General features: G+C 37.8%; 1 protein-coding gene across 2 annotated transcripts; it reads left to right on the top strand.

The window, feature by feature from the left end:
• Positions 1 to 909: 909 nt before the first annotated feature.
• On the top strand, positions 910 to 10,297 carry LOC102298741 (galaxin). 2 transcript variants are annotated; one of them, XM_042215349.1, is made up of 11 exons: positions 910 to 999; positions 1,108 to 1,128; positions 1,560 to 1,596; positions 2,053 to 2,207; positions 2,400 to 2,534; positions 3,424 to 3,621; positions 5,243 to 5,344; positions 5,515 to 5,691; positions 5,966 to 5,979; positions 6,123 to 6,145; positions 6,969 to 10,297. In XM_042215349.1, the coding sequence occupies exons 1-11, from the start codon at positions 972 to 974 to the stop codon at positions 7,156 to 7,158; spliced, it is 1,080 nt and encodes a 359-aa protein (XP_042071283.1). In that variant the 5' UTR covers positions 910 to 971; the 3' UTR covers positions 7,159 to 10,297. The 2 variants fall into 2 exon arrangements, with proteins under 2 accessions (XP_042071283.1, XP_042071284.1); XM_042215350.1 differs by having other exon boundaries at positions 911 to 999; positions 5,966 to 6,002; positions 6,969 to 7,063.
• Positions 10,298 to 10,537: the final 240 nt, after the last annotated feature.

Genomic DNA, 10,537 nt, shown 5'->3' with positions numbered 1-10,537 from the left:
AGAGCAAAGAAATGTAATATAATGGAGTCTTCTAAATGTCATTCGTTTTGGAATGGTCGTTTTCCCGTGTTTGTGCTGTAGTGAAGTGCACGTGACCGCAAGATGTGCACGATCTGATATCCTCGTGTTGGTGTTGTTCCCACATCATCATAATTAAGGTTGCTCCAGATTCAACATTGCAAGTGACCAATCGCATTGTGGGACAACTGGGAGTTCTTGATGTTGATGTAGTGCACCACCTGTTAAATTGCTGCTCAGTATTCTGATGCTTTGCAAAAACTGCTTTTATATGGCTACATAATCCTTAAAATCCCAAGTGCTTTATTTTGGGAAATAAATGCCTGCGATCTCCCAAAATAAAATCTTATATGCTGTTTTGCAACAACGGCAAGCTGCACAAGATGTTTATATTTTCAGTCACCATTCTACTTTGAGTAAATTTAAAGTTGCAGTTATTAGACGTTGGGAAGCAGAAGAAACAATATAAGAATACTATGTTGGGAAAGAAGACAACAGCTGTTGTATCATGCCACTCTAACCCGTGCAGTCAAACTGAGTAGCTGCAATAACGGAGACAGGAAGGAGATTGGCTTGAGGTCCAGTTATTGTATGAGTAACCTTGACGGTGGGACTGTGGGAAAACATCCCGAGTATGACAATTTAGGACAAAATATCCAAACATAACGTTGTTCAGCCAGTCCATAAAACCTGAACCTAACATAATGAAAGGAAACAAGGAAGGCAAGAATGAGCTTAATGTTGTTATTATTATTATTATTAGTAGTAGTAGTAGTAGTAGTAGTAGTGTTGTGCATACGCCTTTTGCACGTCCGTCTTGTGTTCACACCAGCTTCACGGTTTGTTTATAAATGCCACTGATATTCTCACAAGGGAGGTGTGGCTAACGTAGTATTTAAACTCATCCCTTTGTCAGTTTGGATCTCACTTTCAGTGGGTAATCAGAGTTCAAAATGTTCGTGCTTTGGGCGCTACGATTTGGTAAGTTATTCGACATCATTTGCCGAAATCGGTTTTGATGCGTTATATGGTTTTTGTGCGCGCGTGTGTGTTTTAATTGAATAATAATGCTTTGTGCTAATTTTTCAGCTTGGGTGATTTTTGCTTGTGGTAAGTAGGGTTAAGGTTTATTTATTTGCACAACACTGCATGATACATATTTGATATTATTATTTTTTATTATTTTTTTCTTGATTTCTTTATTGTTCAAAAAAGAACATTATAAATGTTCTTTTTTGAACAACCAGAAACGACCAGAAACAGACGGTTATTCCTTAGGTGCGAAAACGTGTTATGTATGTCGATTCGGCAATTTACAGTAGTGCTGGTGAAAAATCACAGCTGGTAGCGTGACTCGTGGGCGGTAGACGGATTCTCATTTCCCAGATCACCAGGACTTTTGTTTTACCATTATAGGCTCCATTGTCGCAGTAGTCCATGTGTAACTCTCATCATGTAGAAAAAAATGTTGACAAATGAACTTGTTTTAGCCTTAACTAAGAAGCGACTCACGTGACTGTGCTTGTTGACAAACTCTGCAGGAGGAACCAGCGCAGCCTCCAGAAACAACTGTTATCGGTGAGTCCTCCTCACTCACTGTCTGTACTATTTGTGTTTTGTAGTTCAATCACTTGACCCATCTTTACAGGTTAAGCTCTGCATTAGAAGCCATGTTTCACACAAGAACAGACGGGGAGACGTAATGGTTATGTAGACTGTAGCAATGCGGTGTTTTAAAGATGACACTATTATGATTTACATATCAGAATGTACCGAAAATTGAGAGGAAAAAACTGGAAGGGCACAATCCATTTTGTTTTTAAACTTAAATCATGGGACCAGAACTGATCCTGTGTCTGTCACAAAAGTGCAAACATTGCGGAAGCTATAAGCGCATGAACCAAACAACCCCACAAAAACTTTAAATGTAAGCACAGAACGTCGGAAGCATCTTCTAGAGTCTCACTTTGAAATATTATATGTTCTACAGCAAAAGCTGTATTTACTGTTATTTATGTTATCTTTTATTTTTAGAAAAGACTGTAATGGAACATGGTATGACATCCAAGAGGCTACTTGCTGTGAAAACAAACTTTACCCTGGTGCAAGTCTCTCTTGTTGTGGAAATGAGCCTTACAATCCGGAAACAGCCACTTGTTGTAAAGTACAGCATGAGCACGACATCATAGGTAATGCATTTGTAAACTAAAATTGTAGTGGTGACATTAACTGTGCAAGAAACTGAATGTGATGGAAAAAATAATGCTTTAATAGAAATTACAGACAGGCAATAACATTTTACACATTACTGTTTACATGAACAGACATCACATGTTCAGCAGTTACACTGTGGTTCTGGTATCCGTGTCTTGTTTTTACAGCCAGTGTTGACCAGGGTCTGAATGAAAAGGTATCCAAGTGCTGTGACCTGAAGGCGTACAACCCAGTCAATGAAATGTGTTGTCAGTCAACCATCACAGCAAAACCTGGACCAATGGCTGAATGTTGTGGTAAAGGTGAGCAATGCTGGACAAACTAGTGAAAAACATCACACCAAACATACAGCATACAATTACAACATAACATTACATCTAAACCATCACAAGATCTCAGGTGTCTGAGAATTTTTAACAATCTGATTTGCTTGAGTGTTAAACACTGAGGCTTAGCTAGTCAGGCTCTATTCCTCTTCAGTGCTTTTGAAGAAGCTCCTTATTTCAGTAAGGTGTAACAATTTTATTTTAGATTCCTCAAAGCAGCTTATTTTGTTTTTTTGCTTTATTTTTGTGAATTCTTGAGTTTGTTTTTTTCATTGTTTTTCTAGTGTTTAAATTTTGGATTCTCTTTTAATTTTAATGTTTGTTCTAAACATTTTGAGTTGTGTCTGAGTTGTAGCCACTGTTTAGCATTTATGTAGTTTTAGATTTCTCTCTACATTTCATTTTTCTTATACTGAGTTTGATTTCTTGTATTGTGTTTCTTTGACGTACTTTGATGTACTTTCTTTAAGTACAACACATCATCCAATAGTACGATGTGTTGTACTTAGGTAGTTAGTTGCCTTTTCTCATATGTCAAAGGCAAATGTAAAAAAAAGAATTATATGACGTGCTTGAAACTTTCAGTTGGGTTGTGCCAAAGTAAATAGTGTTATATACAGTAAACAGTCCTTTACAGCTACTGGTACAATCCAATCCAAGAACCACTTAACTAAAGAGAAACAAAGGAAACAACAAAACTGAGATTTTTGATTCCAGATGACATGTCTTTGTGAGAAACAAAGATGTTTAACAAATGGTGATGCTGAGTACAAGCATCATTGTTTTCAGTAGGACTATCAGCAAAATAAAGACTAAGTTATGGTTGAGTATGATTTGTTTTAAAAAAACATGTTTTTCCCCACAGAGGTTTTTGATAAGGATAAGCAGTTGTGTTGTGGTCCAACTGATAACAGGATAATTTTGGTGAGGAATTCTAGCCACCACCGGTGCTGTGGCCACAACCAGTATGACACCAAGACTCAGTGCTGCTGTACAAATAAGGAAAACATTCTGGAGATACAACCTAAAGATTCAGACTGCTGCATGGAGGACTCTCCAGCAGGTAAGCTCACGTAACTGCACATCACAACTATTTACATTTCAACTCTTAACACTGCAAACCACAACACAATAAAATATAGATTCAAATATGAAAAGCAAAACAAAAAAGTGAACACACAGACCATTTAGAAATACTAAGTGCCTCAACTTTGAGAAGCTGATCCATTTTTTTCTGTCAGTAATTATCTGTCCTGTTTTGGAGAAGATCCTCTCAGAGGGGACTGTTGCCATAATGCACAGTCTCTGTGTCCAGATTTTGCGTGTTTTCTTGGTGTAACTCATTTTCTTTACTATACTTTTCAAATTTGATGATGTTGACTCTTGTTGTTGCCCACACCTCTCTTTTCTCTCTCCATCCTGCTCTGTTTGTGTGCTACTGCTGCTGCAAGTGCTGCAAACACAAGGCAGAAACACACATTGACAAATCACGTGTTGTGTGAAGCGAAAAAAAGTGAGAGAGGGTGAAAGAAAAAAATAGAAACATGGCTACCAATAGCTTTCCTTTCTTTAAAAAAAACTATAATTGATTGAGTGATAACACTTTAATTATTCAGAGGGGAATTGTTTTACATGCTCTGGCGCCATCATGTGCACCCCTTCTGACCATACATAGAGTACACAAACATAACATTGGGAAGACAGGTCAGAGAGGTATGAAAAAAACACAATACATGAGAAAAGAGGAGGAGAAAAAAGAACTTCTCCCAGACTGAGCTCCAAGGGGAGAGCAGTTTAAGAACAGAAAAAAACACCTCAGCACAGAAAGCACCTAAATCTTCAGGTCTTACGACATAAAATCACATGACTTGCAAGGGGGGTGGCGAGGTTAGGTATTAACCCATGTAGACAGTACGGTGGGAGTAGAGTACTCTCTCAAGTAGAACACAAGTTCTACTTGAGAGAGAGTGTCATTTGACCTGGTTAAGCAAAAGTCAACAGTGTCCAGCTGATGCATGTGACCTTAAAGGATAGGAGCAGATAGTCAAAACACAGTTATGTCATCAATGAAGATTGTTGTTCTGGCCAGTCTTGGCCTTGGGTAGCCACATGTAGGAGATAGTTGTTTGGGTTTGAACGAACAACTGCATTCCAATTTCCAAGTTGGTCTGAATGTCCATCACTGGTCATCAGGTCTCTCAATTCTCATTGCAGAGCCATGAGCTTCTCCAAGATCTTATCAATATTGCGTTCAATAAAGACAGTCTGAGTACTCACTCATCTTCAATCGTGTCGGCCAGCCTTGTGGGGTTTTGAACAACTGTAACTACTTTCTTTGTTCTATGATAAAACGGGTCCAAGCCAGCTCCAATCAGCCAGAACTCTGTTATCATTGTTCCAAACACTAGACAAGGACATAGAAGCCAAACAGGAAAGATAAGGGAGGGAGAGGGAAATAGGATGCATCCGCCTCCGCCAAGAGCAGTAATAGATGATTATCAATATGACAACAGCTAACAACAATGTTGCTTATGCTAAACAGTAACAAATTTTGTATTTTGTATTTTCCTTTGATCATCTCTTATCTTCACGAAGTCCAAAACTAATCATACAGTAGTTAAAGGAAGGTTGTGTAAATTACTGTAGTTGATGCCTGTATGTTGACTTTCTCTTTGTCTCTGCAGTTCTTCCATGTGGAAATATAACCTTCAACAAACATACGCAACTATGCTGTCAGTTAAATGTTGTTCACAAATCTCCACAGAAGTACAAATGTTGTGATAAAAGTAAGTCGAGCTAATTATAGAATAAGCATTCCACTTAAACATAAGAACAGTATTTTAAAGCTATACTGCATGATAAAAAGGTAAACCCAGTGGTAGCATAACATGAACTTAGCTACGATTACGATACACTGTATGTGTTTCAGTTTTTAAGATCTGGATCTTTTCCACAGGGGCATATGATGTGGAAAAGGAGCTGTGTTGTGGCCCAAGTAATAACAAAATAATTCTAATGAGGAATTCCGGTTATCACCAGTGCTGTGGTCACAACCATTATGACACTGACACTCAGTGTTGCTTTTTGAATAAGGAGGGTGTTCTTGAGATTCAACCTAAGGATCCATCTGGCTGTAAGTCAGCTTTATGTGAAAGTCAGAACTTGCCAAAGACAAATTCATACAGATATTAGAAATCTATTTTTAAAAAGTGTTTACTTTTAGTAGTTTAAAAGTTTTATACCTAACTTTATATTTAATTTAATTGCAATTCAAAATCTTGTAAAAAAAAAACAATGTCAAGATTACACTTTGTTCCATCTGGCACCATTTTATAAACCAAATCCTATTATTTGTTTTATTTATTTGTTTATTTTCAGTCAAAAGCCTTTATCCTTTATGTCCACAGGTGTGAGAGAAAAGGTAAGAAATACACTCCAATAAATGTAGGGTTCTTATTCTCTTTGTATTCATTCATACAGTGATCAGTAAAGAAACATTTTGGTCCTTTATTTGCCAATATGGGTGCATTAAAACATCCTTTTTATTTCTTTTTTTTTTGTCAGACAGTTGAGCGCCAGTCTAAGTGGTAAGTTGACTAAAGGTTTTACTCTTAATATAACTTTATTCAAACATCACAACATTCAGATTTTGTGGAAGTCAAAGTCCAAAGTGGTCCCAGTGGTAGGAACATTAGGAACTGTAATCCAAATACTGGAAGACTGGCTCAAGCAGATTCCAGGGACAACATCTGCAGTGTCATTGTTGTGCTGTATGAAAAGCAGAGGCAGGACACAATGCAGGACTCAGAGACAAAGGAATTAACTGAAAGAGGCAGCTTAATTCACTGTAACAAAATGCTTAAAAGTACAAGTATACAAAACTCAAAAACCAAGAGCTGGGGACTAAAACTAGGAAACTAGGAACTCAAAACTAGGGATAAAAAAGGGAACACGCAGGCAAATGCAGCAAACTGGGACGACGCAGCAATGAGCAGAGGGAGACTGAGGACTTAAATGCACAGGATAACAAGGGGATGGGCAACAGGTGGAAAAAATCAGACATAACAAGACAAGGGAATTAAAACTGAACACAATGCACTTGAGACATGGACTATCAAAATAAAACAGGAAACACAACACAGAGACAGAGAGCGAGGACAGTGAGAGAGCAAGGGAGACATGACAGGCCGGGGAGAACACAGACGAGACCAAGACAACGAGAACATGAACTAAATAACTAACTAAAACTAAATAAACAAGTAACTAATAACTATCAATACAAATGATTAAACCAGGAAGCACAAGGAAACTAAAAATGCCAAATAAAGACAAAAAAACACATAGATCATCACAATAATAACAAGTTGATGTGGACTGTTTGTGTTTATTTTTGTCTTTGTACATCCACAGCACTGAACCAAAAACACATCTCTGTGGGTCGTTATGTTACAATCCAAAGGAACGTCGCTGCTGTGAGAGAAATCAAGAATCTCACTGGTTCTGTGCCTCAGGTAACACCGTCTCCATATTTGTTTGTTTTGATATGTGGTTGCCTTATCTGTTAGTTACCATCTCATGGGACTTACCCATCACTCTGTGATGCCAGCACGGCTTCCAGCAAAGCAGTTAGCTCAGTTTTTTATCTTGTGTGAAAGAGAAAAACGTCTTTCAAAGAAACACTTTCAAACTAAATATCTTAAATCTGAAGTAACACTATGGCAGAATAGCACATTAAGAAACTGAGATATTGTACTTATTTTTGATGGATTTTTGTTAATTTGGAAGTCAAAAATCTCAAATGCAATTCCTTCTGGGAAAGGAACATCTGTACCTCTGTACTTCTTTTTTTGTATTTTTGATTTTGAAGTGCACTTTGTATTTTCTGAATGTTCTCAAGTCAATTCAGGTCTCTTCTACAGAGTCATGCTGTTATAAGCAATCATTTTACATCGTCTAACTTGCAGAACTGGCAGAAGTTCCTCCAAATCCTCTATTTATGTCAAAGCATTAATAGGAATTTCATGGTACAAGTAACTCAAGTCCTGCGCACTACTGAGAAGTGAATGGCTTGATGTTTTTTTGTTGGCATGTAGTAAAATGGGTGCATTTAAGCTGTCATCTTAAGAAAAAGACTGCTATAAGCCTGCCAAGAAAGTGTCCTTCCTACCAAAATTTACCAGAGAAACATTTTTTAGGAATTACCTTTACACAAAAAGAGCAGAAACAAGTTGTGTTAAATTCTAATCTTAGGTGTGTGAATACGTTTTTTGTTTACTATACTTTCTTGGGAATAAAGAACCAAAAGGACAAAAGCTGTTTTTGTCTGACTTTAGTCCCCCAGGTTGCTGAAATACATAAAACAGTGAACAATGTTTCTTCATACAAACTGAAAGATTTAGTACTTCGCAAAATTATGTCTTATATTTAATGACAGTGAAGAATGACACGTCATACTTGCAGACAGTGAAGTACTATCTGTCTTCCATCAGGAAAGATGGAATGATGCGTAAAAGAAAAGCAATGCAATGACGTCTGAAAAAGGTTGTAAACAAGCCTGCATGTATTGAAGTGTTTTTATTTTCACTCTATGGATACAGACATCTAAATGTTTAGTAGCAACCTGTTTTAATGTAACATGTCTGTAGTGCCAATGTTGTCATTATGTGCAGCATTAGTGTAGGGCTGAAATGTGTCATAAAAAATCTCCTGGCATTTTGGCCCACATGACAACCGTAACTTATCACATATCTTCTTCCATCATCCTATAAATCATTAAGCTTTGTAATAAAAAATAAATAAATAAAATAAAAATGGTAGAGCAGTGTTTCCCAATCTTTTGGAACCATGGCACATATTTCACATTAGTAAAATCACACAGCACACCACCATTGATCATTTTTCCCGGCACACCATGCGTAGCAGAATTGGCTCGGTTTGTCCCCAGTATACCTTTTTTGCTTTCTTCAGACCACTACTCATGCTAGGGCATTCATCTGGGTCAGAATTTTCTCCAGGAACCAGGCCAGATTGACTACTTATTCTTTTCAATATTTATTGCTTTTACACACTGAGTTGTCTCACTCAGCATGATTATTATGTAATTTCTCCTTGGTCTTCTTCTGTTTTACTGGCAGTTGGCAACCTATTTAATTAGAGGAGGTAGTTGTACTGCCCTCTAGTGGTAGATAATGTAATTGTTCTGCCCATTACTCGCACCGTTCGCTTACAGTACTAATCAGGTGGAACCACATAATCTTCCACGGTACACCTGATCATTTCTCACAGCACACCTATGAGCAGCAGGTGGGTAGGAAACACTAGTTTAGCTTGTGTTTGAGCATTTTGTCCTTGGGATTAACCAGAGTGTCTGGCTGCGTTCGAAGTGCGCTAAGATGTCATGCTGGTAGGGCAAACTCCTTACGACACCAACTGACTGTAACCTACAATCCAGTTTTGAGATTCCTTCCCAGGGGCCTTGACGCCCACTCACATCTTCACTCAGTCAGTTAACTTCAATAGGTCACATGATGGTTTCACCTGAAACCTCTGCTAATAATGACTCACATCCTTTTTCACAACTTGGCCCATTTGATGAGGTATGGGATCAATAGTGGGTCAATGACTCTCTTAAGGGACAAATCCCACTACGGTTTAAGTATTTGGGACTGTCAGTCTCCACCATTTGTTTTGGACTGAAGAAGCTTGTCAGATACGAGGTGAAGCAAAGAAGTCTGGTCATTTTGTTTTTCCAGGCTCCTTAGATTACCAGGATGACCTGGATGATTGAGACCTACGCTGACATTCTTTGATAAATCCTTTAAAAACTATAATGAGATTTGAGAATAATTAAAGAATAATCATTAGAGGCACTAAAAAGATTACTGACGTAACAATAAACTTCAAACAGCAGCTTGTTTGTTTTAAAAAAACTGCCTGGAGCTCTGAATGGGTTCATGAACTTTGCAGTACCCCTGTAACTTGTTATGTTTATGACATGTTGTTGAACCAGAAAGTCAGCCAACTTTTAGTTTCTGCTTACGAGATGTTTTCCACTCTCTCCACTTTCCCACTGTTTCTCTTTCACTCTGATTTTCGCACATTTGGCTTCACATGCTTCAGTTTTTTTGTGGTTGGTAATTCCTCCACATCTGTCTAATGTTTTGCCTTTCGGAGTTTTTCCCAGACGTTAAGGGTTTTAAAAGTGAATATGGGTTAAGCCCACACTAGGGTCTTTCCCTTCCTCTGAGGAGATTACATCACCTCTTGCTTACGTTTCGCAAGATATAAAACATCCAACTCTTGCTGGTAAAAACAAAGCATGATTTGGCATTTTAGCATTTTTAACATGTGGATAAGCAATACATGGCAGAGGAGAGGGAAGGAAGATCAGATTGTTGATTGCTTCACAGACATGACTGAGCTGAAATCTCAATTTTATCATCAGTACAGTGCAAAGGATGGGAAAATAAGCAGGCTCTTACTTGTGAATATGAAAGAGGGTATTGTATTAGAAAATGCAGCTACAAGTAAACATGCTGAATGTGAACATGTATAATTTGTTCTCTCTCAGACCCTTTGAGTCATCTTTTGTGGACATTATTCATCTCAACATGTTTACTCTGCACTCACTCATCTTTCCACCCTTCTGACCATCACACCTCTCTATTTAGGTCAAAGGAAGACACCACCCACTGTGTACAACCCCCATACACAAGTCTGTTGTGATGGATGTGTATCAGGAAAGAAGCCTTGGATAGATCAAGTAATGTTTTCATTGTTCATTTTTTTTTCAACCCTGATCAACTAGATGAATTTTTCATTTCAGTGCAAGTCAGCAATGTCTGTGGCAAAATCAACCCCCTCTTTCCTTATAAAGCCAGAAGACCAAAGCACTGTTCCTTAAAAAAGAGAGAGAAAAATGTATTAAGGCCATACTAGTGAGATTTTGACTAAGTAAATGTTAGCACATACATTACAGT

The sequence above is a fragment of the Haplochromis burtoni genome, unplaced genomic scaffold, assembly GCF_018398535.1.
Source record: "Haplochromis burtoni strain Fernald_Lab_line unplaced genomic scaffold, NCSU_Asbu1 Contig_700, whole genome shotgun sequence".
NCBI lineage: Eukaryota > Metazoa > Chordata > Actinopteri > Cichliformes > Cichlidae > Haplochromis > Haplochromis burtoni.
Note: the sequence above shows the minus strand (reverse complement) of the source record. Positions and strands in the feature narration are given on the sequence as shown.

Coding starts and splice junctions, on each gene's coding strand:
- LOC102298741 (XM_042215349.1), top strand. CDS start 972: ATGTTCGTGCTTTGGGCGCTACGATTTG. Junction 1,000..1,107: donor GCTTTGGGCGCTACGATTTG/GTAAGTTATTCG, acceptor CTAATTTTTCAG/CTTGGGTGATTTTTGCTTGT. Junction 1,129..1,559: donor TTGGGTGATTTTTGCTTGTG/GTAAGTAGGGTT, acceptor CAAACTCTGCAG/GAGGAACCAGCGCAGCCTCC.